Source organism: Hemiscyllium ocellatum, chromosome 7 (assembly GCF_020745735.1).
Source record: "Hemiscyllium ocellatum isolate sHemOce1 chromosome 7, sHemOce1.pat.X.cur, whole genome shotgun sequence".
NCBI lineage: Eukaryota > Metazoa > Chordata > Chondrichthyes > Orectolobiformes > Hemiscylliidae > Hemiscyllium > Hemiscyllium ocellatum.
In genome coordinates, this window is record NC_083407.1 from 36,049,678 (window position 1) to 36,068,185 (window position 18,508).

The 18,508-nt window shown below is 41.0% G+C and overlaps 1 protein-coding gene across 3 annotated transcripts in view; it reads left to right on the forward strand.

Annotated features, from left to right (window-relative positions):
- The window catches only part of LOC132817050 (von Willebrand factor D and EGF domain-containing protein-like), a 273,802-nt gene that overhangs the window by 59,265 nt on the left and 196,029 nt on the right, over positions 1-18,508 (forward strand). For all 3 annotated transcript variants that reach the window (XM_060827117.1, XM_060827118.1, XM_060827119.1), the window contains 2 exons: positions 5,815-5,880; positions 13,841-14,073. In XM_060827117.1, coding sequence (XP_060683100.1) covers positions 5,815-5,880; positions 13,841-14,073 — 299 coding nt within the window. The remainder of the gene's footprint in view (positions 1-5,814; positions 5,881-13,840; positions 14,074-18,508) is intronic.

Genomic DNA, 18,508 nt, shown 5'->3' on the forward strand with positions numbered 1-18,508 from the left:
TCACACAGGGGGTAATGTGTGTATGGAATGAGTTGCCAGAGGAAGTGGCGGAGGCTGGCACAATTACAACATTTAAAAGGCATCTGGATGGGTATATGAATAAAAGGGCTTTAGAGGGATATGGGCCAAGTGCTGGCAAATAGGACTAGATTCATTTCAGATATCTGGTCAACATGGATGAGTTGGACCGATAGGTCTGTTACCGTGCTGCATGTCTCTGATTCTAAAGTAAGCAGTACAGCAGAGGAACAGGGCCTTTCGCCCACAACATTGTGCTGAACATGACACCAAGTTAAACTAATCCCTTCTGCCTGTCCATGGCCCATAACCCTCCAATCCTTATTCATGTGCTTATCAGTAAGCCTCTTACATGCCCTTATCGTTTCTGCCTCCACCACAACCTATGGGCAGCGTGTTTCATACATTTACCACTCCTTGCTTTTCTCAACTCCCAGCTCACCCTCATTCTTCTGCCTCATGGTCAGCAAACTGCAGATGGTGTGACCATGCATCTCTTGCTTTCCTTTCCACTCAACATGCTTCATGCTGAGCTTCCCATTTCTGATTTTCAGCTTTCAGGCATTCATGCTTCTATCTGAGGAAGAATGTGAGCAACAGTACAGGACAAATGTAGCATCCTCAGCACTTGATCTGATACTTACAGCCCCACCAGCTCAGATGCTAGCACTGCACATGTGAAGGAATCTGTTAGAATGTCAGGATTGTGCATGGTTAGTCACAAGGCACAAGTGGACTATACTCTGCCTGGATCAAGGATAGCTTGTGGATCAGCTCACTGAAGGGCAAGGATATGAGTTCTCTCCAGGGGAGTCCCTAGAGAGAAAAAAAACCCACAAGGAAATGAAGGTAATGGTCATACTGGAGCTCTATTTTCTAAGTATACAAGATATGTCAGACCAGTACGTTTCATTTGTGAGTTTTTCTGTCTCTTTTCCCTCTTTGTTTGGGGTGATGTACAGGTGAATACTGATACGGATGCACAACCACTCACCAGGTGCATGTTTTAGGCATGCCAGACAGCCTTCTGCTACTATCTAGGAATCTGTATGAATCTGACTGCGTGCTGGCTGAAGTTATCAGGCAGAGCTTGCCCTGTTTGTACAGTACTTTTGCAAATATCTTCCCAACACCAACATTCATAGCACAGCCAAATTTTCAGCCTGTTTGTTTTAAAAAGACCTTAGCTAGTATTCTTTTAATAGCTGTTTCAAGCTTTGAACTACAATATACACCACATCTTCACTCACACAGCAGGTTTATACATGCTAACACTGATTCTGTTCATAATCTTTTCAAATGCTTTGACAACTCTAGATTGGTCCAATAAGGCCCATAAGTATGCTTCAAACTGATTTCAGTTGATATGCTGCATGCATTTATTTGAGAATACTTTAGTAAAATAGATGAGTTTCCATTAAAATAATGGCCATAGTAATTTCATACAAGTATGCTAATAGTTTATATCCACAGTGTGACTTTTTAGGATTTACTGCAGCTATGGTAGTAAAATGAGAGAGAAAAAATAATGATGGATGTTAGGATTTAAATTTAAGTGAAAAGTTTTTTTGTGATTGGGGATTCTGATAACATTATGACTCTGCGTTGAGGAAATAAAAAGAGAGCTCCACCTTTGTGATAAAAGATCAACTTAACAACTGCCTCTACTCCTTACTGACTAATTATGGGATGGTGAAGTTATTCATTTAATGCATCTCTGAATGAGTGCACTTCTGGTCACTTTGGAAGTAGTTGATAAATGTAGACACTCCCCATATGCAATGCACTACTGCAGAAATGGTGCTCGCACTAACCAGAGAATGGAAGCATTCTCTTTTGAATGAGAAACCTTTTAATCTGATGGTTATTGAGAGAAACTGTAAAGCACAACTTTTGGATACCACACTTTCAGGAGGTTGCATTGGCATTTGGAATAAAATGTAAATTTGTCAAAATTGGAACTGGCAGGGAACAGTTCAATTGGAAGGAGAGATTATATACATTTAGATGATATTCACAGGAACGTACAAGATTTCATGAGGTTTTGGATGCATGGTGGTGTAGTCATTGGTCTATTAATCCAGGGTTTCAGCCCATGCTTGTGGTGCATGGGTTCAAATCCCATCATGCTAGCTGGTGGAATATATTCACTTAATAACACTGGAATATAAAGCTCATTTGTATTGGTGACCATGAAGAATTATTATTTTTTTTAAAATGCAAATCAATCTGGTTCACTTCAGGGAAGGAATATGTCCTCCCATCTTGCCTGTCCTTCTTTAACTTCAGACAGACAGCGATGCGTTTGACTGATCTGTCCTCTGCTATGGTGTAGCCAGCCACTCAGTTCAAGGACAATTACGGGTGGACACTAAGTGCTGCCCTAACTAGTGACATCAATATCCCACAAAAGAATAAACAAAATGAGTTTTCAAGCTACTAAGAGGATAAAGAATGTAGATAGTGGTTATTTTTTGCTGGTCAGGGACCAAAGTCCAAAAGTTAATTTTTAGAAAAAACGTTTGGTCAGGTTCTTAGGAAATAAAGGGGAAATTCGAGAGGGTACGGAGTTGTGTCACAGATCAGTCATAATCTCATTGAAAAACAGAACAGGCTCAAAGGGCTAAATGGCCTCCTCCTGTTCTTTTGTTCCAATGTCTTTAAATCTGAAGTGACCCAAATGAGCTGGAGGGAGAGAAGGGAGACATGTCAGTCTGATTGAACCATTCTGTGACATCTTCTCCTGTGGTTAATCATCTTTCAAGGGCTATAACATTCAAGTGGCCAGTTTATCAAAACCTCTCTTGCTAAGAATTGAAAAACTGAAGTTTTATGACAAGCAAGCAATCACTTTTTTAACGAATTTTAAAACTTCTCATTGCCACTCTTGTCAGTGAGTTGAAAAGTGTGGTGCTGGAAAAGCGCAGCAGGCCAGGCAGCATCCGAGGAGCAGGAGAATCGACGTTCTGGGTATAAGACCTTCTTCAGTGAGACAATATAGATCAAAACGCTAAAGCTGAGGTGCTGGGGTGACAATGCTCCATAGTATGACACTGTTCACTAAAACTCACCAGAAAAATATCAGAGATTAAATTTATACTCTTGGTTTTGTATGAGAAAAATCATGTCTCTCTCTATCTTGAGTTTTTAAATGAAATAACCAAAAAAATTGAGGGGGAGCAGTAGACATTATTTACTTGGAGTTTAGTAAAGCTTCTGACAAGGTTCTGCACATAGACTAATTAATAAAGATAGATCACATGAGTCTGAGAAAGGGTCACTGGATCTGAAATGTTGGCTTCGATTTCTCTCCACAGATGCTGTCGGGCCTGCTGGAGCTTTTTCCAGCAATTTCTGTTTTTGTTTCAGATCACATGGGAATCAGGGTGAGCTTGCCAATTGGATACAAAATTGGCTTTATGGTGGAAGACAGGTAGTGATGGAGGGTTGTTTTTCAGACTAGGAGCCTGTGACCAGCAGCATTCCACAGGGATCAGTTTGCATTGTTTGTTTGCATTGAATATGTGATTTCAATGAGAATATAGGAGGCATGTTTAAGAATTTTGAAGATGTCATCATAATTGGTGGGATAGATTAGATTAGATTTACAGTGTGGAAACAGGCCCTTCGGCCCAACAAGTCCACACCGACCCGCCGAAGCGAAACCCACCCATACGCCTACATTTACCCCTTACCTAACACTACGGGCAATTTAACATGGCCAATTCACCTGAGCTGCACATCTTTGGACTGTGGGAGGAAACCGGAGCACCCGGAGGAAACCCACGCTGACACGGGGAGAACGTGCAAACTCCACACAGTCAGTCGCCTGAGTCGGGAATTGAACCCGGGTCTCAGGCGCTGTGAGACAGCAGTGCTAACCACTGTGCCACCGTGCCGCCGAAGAAGGTTATCAAAGATTGAAAAGAGATCTTGATCAATTGGGTCAATGAGGAGTGGCAGATAGAGTTTAATTTGGATAAATGTTAGATTTGTTCACTAAAACAAAGAATGACAGGACTTATACAATAATGCTGGAGCTATGGGTAGTGTTGTAGAACAGAGAGACTTGTGGTTCAGGTACAGAAATTCTTTGAAATTTGCTTCACAGGTAGATAGGATAGTTAAGAAGGCATTTAGCACTCTTGCTTTCATTGCACAGTCTTTTGAACATAGGAGTGGGGATGTCATGTTGAGGTTGTACAAGGCATTGGTGAGGCCACTTTTGGAGTAGTTTGTGTAGTTCCAGTCACCCTGTTACAGGAAGGATATTATTAAATTAGAGAGAGTTTAGAAGAGATTTACTGGGATGTTGCCAGGAATGGAGAGTTTGAGATTAAAAAGTAGACTGGGACTTTTTTCACTGGAGTGTAGGAGTTTGAGGGATGACCTTTTATTGAGGTTTATAAAATCATGAGGGACACAAATAAGATAAATGACAAGTATCTATTCCCTAAGGTGGGGTAGTTCAAAACAGGGAGGCATAGTTTTAAGGCAAGAGGAAAAAGATTTAATAAGGACATGAAGAGCAACTTTTTTTTTAAACAGAGGAGTTAGTAAATGGAATAACTGCCAGTGGGAGGGGTAGATGCAGGTACAGTTACAACATTCATAATGTGAATAAATCTGTGAATAGGAACATTTTGGAGGGATTTTGCAAATTTAGGCTGATGGAACTAGTTTAGATTGGAAAATTTGGTCGGCGGGGACTGATTTGGACTGAAGGTCTGTCTCCATGCTATATGACTGTCTGTCTGACTATAGCTGTTCCCACAGAGGTAGAAAAGTTTAGTGGGTTGTTTTAGAAAAATAATTGATTAGTTAAGTATAGGTAATAAGGAAAGACTAATTAGACAGTCAATGATCAGAGTATTATAATATGACAAGTTCACTAGGAGAATCAAAAGGAAGTTCTTTGTAAACAATATTATTCAGGATTTCCTTTGTGTAGTTGAGGTGAAGATCACTGCAAGGCTGGATATTCAATAAACATTCAAGGTATAGGAAGGTTGAGAGAGAATAGGTTTGTTTTGGATTGGTTTAATAGAATAGTTGCCGAGATTTAGTGACTTCCTTCTGTGATGCAAACTTTTATTATACCATGTTGACAAACTGGCTGATGACTGAAATCATCAGGAAGACCTTTCAGTACACAGCTCTAAAAATTCAGATTGAAAGGACTGGCTGCTACTCAAATTGGCATTGGTTGATTGGGAATTAACCCAAGACATATCACAGAAGATAGCTTTCAGGCCAATGTAATAAGTAGTTTTCATTGCAAATGTGTCTTAGATGTTTTGAACCAGCTTAATCTTTTATTTTCAGACAACAAGGCATTCCAGTTTTTAATAACCACAACTTTGTAGATTGAGGTGGCGTAGGTTACATTATCATATTAGAATTTAATGCCAACCATGATCAATGCCTACCCTGGAAGATCACTTTGCCTTTGGATAGAGTTGAAATTCTTTTCTGGTAGCAACCATGGATGCTTCTCACTTTTTCAAAAGAAGGAACTGCAGTTTGCAGAATCCTTTGACAAACTGAAATTCACATACAGCTGTGGGGACATATCACTTTGACAGAACTCTCTTCACCTTCTGTTATAATGTACCTGGAGTGGTCTTTGTATTAATTATACTTGTTGACGGATGAAGGAACATGTTCAACACATGAAGTTTTGTCACTTAACTAATCTCTGTTGTTTTGAAAATAAACTAATTCAGAATAATTCTTTTTTTTTTGCATGCTGCTCATTCTAAATGCTTCATTCTTTATCCTCCCCGTTGTGAATAGCTAATGCAGAAGCAAAGTCGCTGTCCTGTGCTCCAGGGGGAGTAATAATAGATGGAACCTGTCAAGGTAATGAAGAATTTTATGAATTTATTAACATCATCTCTTGACTAAATAATAGACTCTTTTATGTAAATTTTTAGTTATCAGATTAGTCCAACTGTGGGATCTGTCAAGACTGCTCTTGGTAGGTAAATGATACTCTGCATTAGAAAAATTGAAGGAATGCATGATGTACTGTACACATTATGTTCTGCCAAGATGAAGATTCTGCTTAAAATGACAACGTCTAACTTTATGTAAACGCAGTTTCATTACTGTCAGGGGGATGATGCTTACAGCTAGAATTTTAGACTCCAAGTCAGAAAAATCTAAGATGTAGGGCCTTGATTTCCTTCCCATTTGTTAAAGTTGATTTGGATGGAAACAAAAACAAACATTTTGAAGTGTATTTCAAAATTGTATAAAACAGTGGTGTTAATCATATGTTTCTTAAAAGTAAACATTTGAAAATTGCTGTTAATTACCAAATTCCTCAGACAATCATATAAGTTGGACGATTCTACGAACAAGTTGATTCCCATCCTGTGGTAAGATCAGGCCTGATCAATGTTTCTTCTTACACTATCAAAATGATGGGTACTCTGGGAATCTAAAATGTAACCGGAAAATTCCGGGAATGTTCAGCAGCTCTGGTAGTACACCTGTGGAGAGATAAATGCATGTTAATGTTCAGATTTGCAATGTTTCACCAAACCGCAGTCTTATTTGTTTGTGGTTTTGTCAGTTAGAGCAAGGACTTTTCAAGACTAATCCATGTCAACAAATAGTTTGATTAAAAACGAAATGTTTTATTCAAAAGTGAGCAAAATTGAATTGAAGGAAGCTGGAAATGTTTTGAGGAAAACAGGCATTTTTGCCAACCATCCAGCATGTGAGCCATTTTGCATTCTTAGCTAGTTAGCTCAGCCTGAGAGTTGGCTCATTTACCTTAGTATACAGTGGAACTACAGAGGCATGATGACCTGTAAAATTGGTTCACATATTTCTTCCTTTGTTAACATTACAGTGCCAGCAGTGAACATGGAAGTGTAAAGTTTTGGTAGTGTATAAAGTTGGATCACTTTGTACACCTAACTGATTATCGACACCCAAATGCTGACGTACTTGCTAATTCCATTTCCAGTACCTGAAGTATTGTGCTTGCGCGAAAAGGAAAGGGTGGAGATTTTGATTAGGACATTTGTCTTCAGACAGCTATTATTGTAAGGGTTCATTTATATTGATTTTTCAGCTCAGAATGAGCTTTCCTAACCAAGTCCAGGAGGAATAAAAGGAAATCTAAGTTAATGACTAAATAAATAAATTTGGAAATCTATCGTCCTTCTATGGATTATGCTGCTTCCTGCACTACTTAAAAACAGATTAGATACAAAATAATGATCCATTATATGGAATGAGCTTCAATTGTATTGAATACTTTAACAATGTCTGACAAATGGCAGCCACATATTTAAAGGTGGAAATTTACTGTACTAATGGTCTGACATAAGGTTTTAACTGGGAACTGCCTTGGTTGATCACACATAATCAAAATTCTTTGCTAAGCAGTTTTTAATAACTGTGAAAAATATTGAATTATTTTCCACTTCTAAGATTTACTAGCCTTGTGCAGGAGAATTGTATTGAAGAAATAAGTAGGAAATTATGCAGACTCACCTCAAATAGAGAGATATTAGTGCTGAACCCAGTCTGTAGTTACATTCCTCGGTCAGGAGAAATCGTGGGGATAAGCTACGTGCTGCCTTCTGATTGGCAATGGTAAAAAGTTGAATTTTTATGAGCTTCTAATGTAGTTAAAATGTTGCGTGGTTCTAAATTGAATAAGAGCTGAAAATGTGTTGCTGGAAAAGTGCAGCAGGTCAGGCAGCATCCTAGGAGCAGGAGAGTTGACGTTTCGGGCATGAGCCCTTCTTCAGGACGACTTCTAAACTGAGTAACGAAAGGAGATATTAGAACCAATAACAAAAAGGTAGGTTTTAAGGAGCATCCTAAAAGAGGAAAGAGTGGAAAAGAGTAGGAGAGGTTTATGGAGGGAATTTCAGTGCCAAGGTGTACAGTAGCTAAAGCACATTAGCTAATGGTGCAGTGAATACAATTGAGGATGCTGAAGAAGTTTGATTTGGAGAAGGACAGACATTGAGATGAATAATCAGATTGAGGGAGGTTAGAGTTGAGGGGACTGAAGCAGGGAGACATCTGAAAACAAGCACAAGAATTTTAAAAATGGGGCCATGTTAACTGCCGCCAAAGCAAAACAACAAGCACAGGGATGGTGGTGTGTGAATGGGACATGTTACGACAAGGTTTTGGGTGACTTGAGGCTTACAGATAAGAAGCATGGGGGAGAGTAGACAAAACCATGTTGGAATTTGTTAAGGCTACAGGAAGCATGGTGCAAAGAGAAAGGTGTATGAGAGGAATAAAGAGAAATAAAACAAAAAGAGAAAGAAAACAAATGTAATTAGATGGGATGTCCTCTGAATTGTCAATGGAAACAGGACAAATTCAAGTTATGATATTCAGACACATATGCTAATACAGTAGTGAGAGTAAAGAGTTCAGTCCTGAAATACTGAGTGCATGGGTCTACACTAGCATTAATAGTCATTTTCCATTTTCAAATGCATGAATTATTTATTGGTACCTTAGATTAAGCACAAGTGATCAATTGGGTGGTACAGGCTGTGTTTTTACAAAAATACATGCATTTAAGATAGGCTCATTCTTTACATTGGCATCCAATCACATTTGAAAGTGGTAATCATTCACATTAGCACCAGAGGCTTTGTTTTATGCACAGCATGAAAGTTGAATCCTGTTTTTACAGGGAATTTTCATGATTTCAAGTTTTGTCTTGAATGCAGACATCTACAGTGCTTGAATTGAACGCACAGCACTGATTAGACCACCAGAGAGAGAGAGAGTTATTTAAGGCACAGAATAGTACTATTCAATCCATTGAATCTGTTTGCTATCTATGGACAGTCAATCGCACTCCTTTAAATATCCCCTGGATTCCATGAGTTCATTTCTTTCCACTGCTCATCCTACTTCTGTCTGATATGAATGATCGCTTGATTGATAGTTTCTACTACTTCTGACCACATGTACGACAAGCTCTTGTTCATTACAACTCGAACCCAAAATCGGGTAAATGTTAAGCTTTGTCAGATATTAAGTGATCACCTCACCACATCTTTCCGTTGTTTCATGAGACCAGGAATGTAGTTATTGTAATGTGGCCAGCCAACCTCCTATAATATGCATGATTTGGAGATGCTGGTGGTGGACTGGGGTGTACAAAGTTAAAATCACACAACACCAGATTATCGTCCACCAGGTTTAATTGGGAACGCACTAGCTTTCGGAGCGACGCTCCTTTGTGAGTTCCCTAATTGGCATTGTTAACCTGGTCGAATCAACCCTGGTTGACAAGTAAAATGGACAGTTCCAGAGGTTCTGTTCACTCCGCTGGCTCTGAGAAAGTGAGACCAGCATCACATACCATGCATATGTAAATAAAGGTTGACTCTGATAGGAGTCTGGCTTTTGTGGAGTTATAAAGAGCTTAAAAATGTGTTGTTGGAAAAGCACAGCAGGTCAGGCAGCATCCAAGGAACAGGAGATTCGACGTTTCGGGCATAAACCCTTCTTCAGGAATGAGGAAAGTGTGTCCAGCAGGCTAAGATAAAAGTTAGGGAGGAGGGACTTGGGGGAGGGGCGATGGAGATGCGATAGGTGGAAGGAGGTCAAGGTGAGGGTGATAGGCCGGAGTGGGGTGAGGGCGGAGAGGTCAGGAAGAAGATTGAGGTTAGGAAGGCAGTGCTGAATTCGAGGGATTTCAATGAGACAAGGTGGAGGGAGGGGAAATGAGGGAACTGGAGAAATCTGAGTTCATCCCTTGTGGTTGGAGGGTTCCTAGGTGGTAGATGAGGCGCTCTTCCTCCAACCGTCGTGTTGTTATGGTCTGGCGATGAAGGAGTCCAAGGACCTGCATGTCCTTGGTGGAGTGGGAGGGGGAGTTGAAGCATTGCTTTTGTGGAATCTTCTATTTTATTTATTTTGTTCACATTGAAGTTTCACTGAGATTTTATTTGATTATTTATTGTGTTGAGTTTTGTGCTGCTGCTTTCGTTACTTTTCTTTGAGAAAAAAGCAAATGCTAAGTACTTAACTAAAGCCTCTTCCCTCTTCCTCCGCTACATTGATGACTGCAATGGTGCCACCTCGTGCTCTCACGAGGAGGTTGAGCAATTCATCAACTTCACAAACACATTCCACCCTGACCTTAAATTTACCTGGACCACCTCTGACACCTACCTCCCCCTCCTAGACCTCTCCATCTCCATTAATGACGACTGACTCGATACTGACATTTTTTACAAACCCACCGACTCCCACAGCTACCTGGATTACACCTCTTCCCACCCCACCTCTTGCAAAAATGCCATCCCGTATTCCCAATTCCTCCGCCTCCACTGTATCTGCTCCCAGGAGGACCAGATCCACCACAGAACACACCAGATGGCCTCCTTCATTCGAGACCGCAATTTCCCTTCCCACGTGGTTAAAGATGCCCTCCAACGCATCTCGTCCACATCCTGCACCTCCGCCCTCAGACCCCATCCCTCCAACCGTAACAAGATCAGAATGCCCCTGGTGCTCACCTTCCACCCTACCAACCTTTGCATAAACCAAATCATCCGCTGACATTTCCGTCACCTCCAAACAGATCCCACCACCAGGGATATATTTCCCTCCCCACCCCTTTCCACCTTCCGCAAAGACCGCCCGCTCTGTGACTATCTGGTCAGGTCCAAGCCCCCCTACAACCCACCCTCCCATCCTGGCACTTTCCCCTGCCATCGCAGGAATTGCAAATCCTGTGCCCACACCTCCTCCCTCCAAGGCCCTAAAGGAGCCTTCCACATCCATCAAAACTTTACCTGCAAATCCACCAATATCACTTTTTATTGGATCCGTTGCTCCCGATGCGGTCTCCTCTACTTTGGGGAGACTGGACGGCTCCTAGCAAGAGCGCTTTAGGGAACATCACCGGGACACCCGCACCAATCAACCACACAGCCCTGTGGCCCAATGTTTCAACTCCCCCTCCCACTCTGCCGAAGTCATGGAGGTCCTGGGCCTCCTTCACTGCCGCTCCCTCACCACCAGACGCCTGGAGGAAGAACACCTCATCTTCCGCCTCGGAACACTTCAACTCCAGGACATCAGTGTAAACTTCAGCAGTTTGCTCATTTTCCCCTTCCCCCACCTGACCGCAGTTCCAAACTTCCAGCTCAGCACTGTCCCCATGACTTGTCCAACCTGCCCATCTTCTTCTCCACCTATCCATTCCACCCTTCCCCCCCACGCCCCCCAACCTATCACCTTCATCCCCTCCCCCACTCACCTATTGTACTCTATGCTACTTTCTCCCCACCCCCACCCTCCTCTAGCTTATCTCTCCACACTTCAGGCTCTCTGATGAAGGTTTTATTCCTGATGAAAGGCTTTTGCCCGAAACGTCAATTTTACTGCTCCTCGGATGCTGCCTGAACTGCTGTGCTCTTCCAGCACCACTAATCCAGAATCTGGTTTCCAGCATCTGCAGTCATTGTTTTTTCCTACAATAACTCTGGCACCATGTCCTTGTCTAATTACAACCAGATTTGGCTTCAAACAGCCTTTGCATATCGTTAGACTTGCTTTGTGTGGTTCTTTTATTTATTGTTTTTCAAAAAAAAATCAGCAAAGTCAGTCAGGTCTTCAGAACGTTTTAGTTGGATTGAGAGCACTCCAGCACAACTTTCTTCTCTATGTTAGAGTTGTTCATACCAATTTACATGAAGACTGTGAAACACTGTGCATCAAGTAGTCTCAGTCCAACATTTTTATAGCTCTGTTGTGATATAGATAAAGTTGGAAGTAATTTTTATGTTTATCTAAACAGTACCTCTACTTTTACAATGTGCAATATAATGGTATATATTGCGTCATCTCAGAGACAAATTAAAAATTGACAGAATTACAGCATGTCTGCCTAAAGTTGGAAGCAGTAAATTTTTGTTTGCTTAGAAGTGACCATGACTAAGTCTGAGACATTTTATTTCCCCTCAAGTTACATTGAATAGCTTATATAAAATCTGTTGGCTCTGAAACTCGCTGTAAAATAGTTACAACTTAAAGGGCAACACGAGTTTGGTAGTTAATTGTTTTTTCACCACTTTTTAAATTCATTCATGGAATTTTGGCATTGTTGGGGAGGCTAGTATTTAATGCCTGCTCTAATTACCCAGCAGATGACCTTTCCTAAAGGATATTAGTGAACCAAGTGAATTTTCCCAACAATCAACAGTGATTTCATGGTTACCATTAGAATAACTTTTTTTTTAAATTACAGAATCTTTTTATTGAATTTAAATCTCTGCCATGTTCTGAGAACATTTAGCTTGGGTTTCTGGATTACTAGCCCTGTGACATTACCACTACTCTATGACCTCCCATCTGGCATTATTAAGGTGAAGTTGCATAAGGGTAGATTTTGCTCTGGCTCTGTTTTTTGAGGATGTGTGTTTGAACAATGAAGCTTGGATTGGCAATAATTAGTTTTCTGTATTTTGGAACAATCTGTTGACTCATGTCAAGCCTCTGCAGCCAACTCACCACTTGAATAAAATCATTGTAGTCAGCCCTGAGATAAGTAAAGGGTATTGAGTGAGGGAATGGGGGCTGGTGAGTTCTTGACCTGGAAGAGTGAATAAAGAAGGAATGGGAAGGAGCGTTTGGTTGTTGAGGGGGTGACATGGTAGAGAACAGATTAAATTTCCATCTTGTCAATGGGTTGAAATGATTTACATTGACCCATCTTTCTGTATTAGGTCTTATTATTCATTCAGGTTAGGTTTTTTAGCTTCATATCAGAAAAGAGGGCACTGGCCATTGCTCAGAAGAATAGTTGGGCACAGAGCCCTGAAGATTGATATATTAAGCTTTAAATAAAAGTGGAGTGCTGGAGATCTGAAAGGAAGCCAGAAAGTGATGGACAATCTCTGCAGGTCCATCAACAACACTCCATAGTGGCAGGTTGGTAAAGTTGGGAGTTAAGAGTTAATCTCTTGCCTTTGAATCTAGTACTAATTGGTGATAGCTTTTCGAAAAGCTATCAGTTATTTAATAGGATTTAATTTTAAAGGGGGGACTGTTAAATCTCTTTTTTTAGGGATGAGAAGTATAAACACAGTCTCTTCTAGTAATTGGGGCTGCTATAGCTTGTGTATTTTGGGGTTAAAAGTTAATCCAGTTTAAGACAGTTTGCTGAAACAGCTGAGGCAGAGTGTGAAAAAACAGGTCACTGTGCAACCAGATCTGTGTCCTGCCACTCCCCACCAAATGTCTTGATTGCGTTTGTTTGCTCTCAGGTTAGCTCTGCTGTTTTTCACTGTTAATACCTACAATTAGCATGCCCATTCTTTATTTGTATCTTTCCTCCACTTCCATCACTCCTTTTGCCTTTTGTCCTCTGATCTCTTCATTTGTTCTAAATCGTCCTCCTCCCCCGCTTTGTCAACAGCATAAAAACCGTTGTTCTCCAACTCTTCCCAAGGAACATTATTGTCGAACTCTAATGTTTCTTTCTCCACCAGATGTTACCAGACCTGCACTGTTTCTCCAGTGCTTTGTTTCATTTCAGATCTCCAGCATCTGAAGTACTTTACTTTTAGTGCAGGAAAATTTATGCTGGGGTTGGGGTGTGATGCTAGAACCACTTGTGAACATATTAGCATGCCTTCTTGTGTTAGCTGTATACTTTCTAGCAATTATACAAATTCATCTTTGACTTCTCTGACCGTTTTAAAGGCTAATCATTTGGATAATTGAGCTAATTTTAATTGTTTATATGTGAAACCAATTTGCAGGTTTTATAACATTGTTTGAAGTATGTGCTTCTCTTTTTGTTTTGCAGCTAAGCTACTCGATCTACTTGACAAACCGGTGATTACTCCAGAGTTAGTGGGTACCAGCATCCATCTGAAGTGCACTTATGTGAAATCTGCTTTAAACAGCACTGTAGCATATGTGGTGATATGGTCACGGGTTTCTCCACTTAACATGAAGGAAGAGATAAAGAGAGACACAACCCGTCAACTGTTCTCATTTGTGGAGTTGGATGGGATGACTTTAAAACTGGGAGATACGGTAATAATTTGTAGGTCTCTTAAAACGAAGGTCCGGCATTCAGTTAGCGGGGTGTGTGAAGGGAAAAGGTTTAGAGGGATATGAGCTGGGTGCTGGCAGGTGGGACTAAATTGGGTTGGGATATCTGGTCGGCATGGACGAATTGGACTGAAGGGTCTGTTTCCATGCTTTATATCTCGGACTCTATGACATTCAGTTATATTAATGCACAAGACCTCACTTTAGTTCTTCCTCAAGTTTCTCAGCCTAACTCGTTGATTAAAATAGCATACTCGAAGTAAAATTATTCTTCGTGGATCAAATACAAACAACTATTACACACAACTATTCCACTCTTGCAACAAAGTTTTTTTCTTTGCAGCAGAAAAGAAGCCTTTCAAAGCATGTGCTACCAGCCAAGTGAGATTTCTGCCCTTACCTGATGGTCTGCAAATACCCATTTAAAGGTAGCTGCCAGGAAGTGGATGAAAATCATTAGTATTTCCTTTCCATGCTTAACACCTTATCTGGATGACATGACCTAGATCAGTGACTTACTCCATAAGACATTTAACATTTAGTTGAGAAATATGCATGTGATTGACAGTAACCTGCTATTTTTTGGATGTGGCTTTGGAACATAGGAGCAGGAGCAGGCCATTTGGCCCTTCAAGCCTGCTTCACAAGTCCTTTTTGATCATGGCTGATTATCCAAATCAATAGCCTGTTTTCCCCCTTATCCTTTAATCCCTTTTGTCCAAAGTGGCTATATACAATCCTTTGAAATCATACATTATTTTGATTGTGTCTGCTTTCTGTGGTAGCAAATTCCACAGGCTCACCATCCTTTTTATTTACTTGTGGGATGTGGGTGTTGCTGGCTGGCTGGCCAGCATTTTTTGTTGCTCTTTCTAGTCACCCTGGAAGATGGTGATGAGCTACCTTCTTGAACCATTTCAGCCCACGTGCCATAGATAGACCCACCTGCTGTGAGGGAGGGAATTCTGTGATTTTGGCCCTGTGACTGTAGGAGTGGGGATGCATTTACAAGTCAGGATCGTGAGTGACTTGGAGAAGTTGCAAGTGGTGGTGTTCCTATATATCTGCTGCCCCCTAACCTTTTAAATGGAAAGGGCCACAGGTTTGGAAAGTGCTATCTGAGGATCCTTGGTGAATTTCTGCAGTGCATCTTGTAGGTAGTAGCAGCCACAGTATTGAGTTACAGTGGTGAAGGGAGTGAATGTTTGTGAATATGGTACCAATCAGGTGGGCTGCTTTGTCCTGGATGGTTTCAACCTCCTTGAATGTTGTTAGAATTGCACTCATCCAGACTACTCTCATTCCTAAATGGTTCACTCTGTATCCTTAGATTGTGACCTTTGGTTCTGGATTACCCCGTTGTCGGACAAGTTTGTTTTTGTTTTATTAGGGTTTTCTTTACAGCTGGGATAAAATTTCAGATGACTGAGCCTTTCTTACAGCACCAAGTTGTGATTACCTCTGCAGTATTTCTGGATGAAAATGTGCCCATCTCCTATTAATCTCCAATTCCACCCCCAGCCCAGAAGTAAAATTAAATCATCCAGAATGCACTCTGTCCTGAATCAAGTTTGTGGAATTGGTGCTTTCGACTTGGAAGAAAAAATTGAGGCCTTATAGAGTCAATCTCTACTCTCTTTTAGTGGAGTCTTTCATCCAACTTGCTGCTGCATTTAGAGTTCACACACCCCGGATATTACTTTTTATATAAATGCCTTGACTTGTACCTCATGAACTTACTTTCTCCAGAGAAATTGTTCAACTGCAACATTTTCCTCTGTTTAGATTACCTGAGATATTTCAGCTTCTTGCTTTTCTTGTGCTCATTCTATAAATGCAAGTGATAAAATCTGATTGGTTGGATTATTAAATTCAGGACAGATAAATGCAATCAATGTAAGGGTCTCCTTCAACCATATCTATCATGTGATATATGGGTAAATTCACTGATCTGGTTTGAGCCCAGTGTCATACCTAAATGAACTGTGGTCTGGAGAATCGGTTGTTATAATTTTGTTTCCAACATGCTCTTCCCTAAGAAAGTGGCAAATGAGTTTATACTATTATTTCTGAAATTGAAGGATTTGTATTACTCAAACTGACATTACTTGAATTCCCTTGGCAGCCATAATAATTGGTAAATTGGATGCTTTTAGATCAGTAATGAGTAATTACTGTTTCTGTGCTATGAGAGTGAATGAAAACAATACAAGTCAAAACCCATAAATAACTCTGCATAAAATAATGTTTGGAATTTCAAATGTGTAATTTTGTAAAACCTTTATCATTAATAATACAATTTGTGTTATTTACATTCTGTTTGGAAATAAATTTTCATCCATCATAATTAATTGGAAATAATATTTGTTGTTAGAAACATCATGCCAATTTATTTGTATGCATGAACTGAACAGTTAAATATTTGTAAATGTCTGTTTGAGTGTACCTGATGTATTGTTGGATACAGTTGCATTTGCAAAAAACATCAGACTTATCTTTAAAATATGCATGTGCAAGATCCCCTCCAAGCCACTCACCATCCGGACTTGGAAATAGATCATTGTTTCTTTATTGTCACTGGGTCAAAATTCTGGAATTCCCACCCTAAGGGCATTGCGGGTCAACCCACAGCAGGTGGACTGCAGCAGTTCAAGAAAGCAGATGGCCAGCATCTTCTCAAGGGCAACTAGGATTGAGTAATAAATGCTAGCTAGGCCAGTGATGCCCACTTCCCACAAGTGAATATAAACAAAAAAATACTGATCACTGTGGGGTGTAATTCAGGATCTATCACTAAAATCACCAAGATGCTTATAACTCTGAATGAGAGTGAATGGGCGGCACGGTGGCACAGTGGTTAGCACTGCTGCCTCACAGCGCCAGGGACCTGGGTTCAATTCCTGCCTCAGGCGACTGACTGTGTGGAGTTTGCACGTTCTCCCCGTGTCTGCGTGGGTTTCCTCCGGGTGCTCCGGTTTCCTCCCACAGTCACAAAGATGTGCGGGTCAGGTGAGTTGGCCATGCTAAATTGCCCGTAGTGTTAGGTAAAGGGTATATGTAGGGGTATGGGTGGGTTGCGCTTTGGCGGGTCGGTGTGGACTTGTTGGGCCGAAGGGCCTGTTTCCACACTGTAAGTAATCTAATCTAATAAAAAAGTGTTTGGTATGCTTTCCTCTTATTGGTCAGAGTATTGAGTACAGGAGTTGGGAGGTCATGTTGTTGCTGTACAGGACATTGGTTAGGCCACTGTTGGAATATTGCATGCAATTCTGGTCTCCTTCCTTTCGGAAAGATGTTGTAAAACTTGAAAGGGTTCAGAAAAGATTTACAAGGATGTTGCCATGGTTGGAGGATCTGAGCTATAGGGAGAGGCTGAACAGGCTGGGGCTGTTTTCCCTGGAGCGTTGGAGGTGGAGGGGTGACCTTATAGAGGTTTACAAAATTATGAGGGGCATGGATAGGATAAATAGACAAAGTCTTTTCCCTGGGGTCAGGGAGTCCCGAACTAGAGGCCATAGGTTTAGGGTGAGAGGGGAAAGATATAAAAGAGACCTAAAGGGCAATTATTTCATGCAGTGGGTGATAAGTGTATGGAATGAGCTGCCAGAGGATGTGGTGGAGGCTGGTACAGTTGCAACATTTAAGAGGCATTTGGATGGTTATTTGAATAGGAAGGGTTAGGCAGGAAATGGGCCGGGTGCTGGCAGGTGGGACTAGATTGGGTTGGGATATCTGGTCGGCATGGAGTGGTTGGACCGAAGGGTCTGTTTCCATGCTGTACATCTCTATGACTCTATCGTTCTATATATCTATGCTGTCAGGGTTCTGCCATTAACTGTACACTTGTCTTAAAATCTGATCTCCCAAAGTGCATCACTTCACACTTACCCGGATTCAACTCTATTTACTATTTTTCTGCCCGTACCCACAACTAATCTGTATTCTTTGAAAATTTTCTGCACTATCCACAACTGCACCGATCTTTGTATCGTATGCAAATTTACTAACCCACCCATCGATATTTTCATTCAAGTCATTTATAAATGTCACAAACAGCAGAGGTCCCAATAAGGATCCCTATGGACCATCATGATCATCATGATTCACAGATCTCCAGCCTGAAAAATATCTTCAACCACTATCTTTAGTCTTCTATGGGTAAGCCAATTCTGACTTCACGTGGCCAAGTCACCATGGGTCACATCCATCTTAATCTTCTTGATGAGCTTACCTTGAGAGACCTTATTAAAAGCCTTACTAAAATCCATGTTGACAACATCCACTGCGCTACCCCATCAAGAAAAGATGCATAATTCTGCATATGTCTTACAGAACTGAGGGTGGAATCCTGTTGAGGTAGTGGAGGTCCTGCTTGACGGCTGAGAGCCAATGAAGGACCGTGTTACCTTTTCATTAG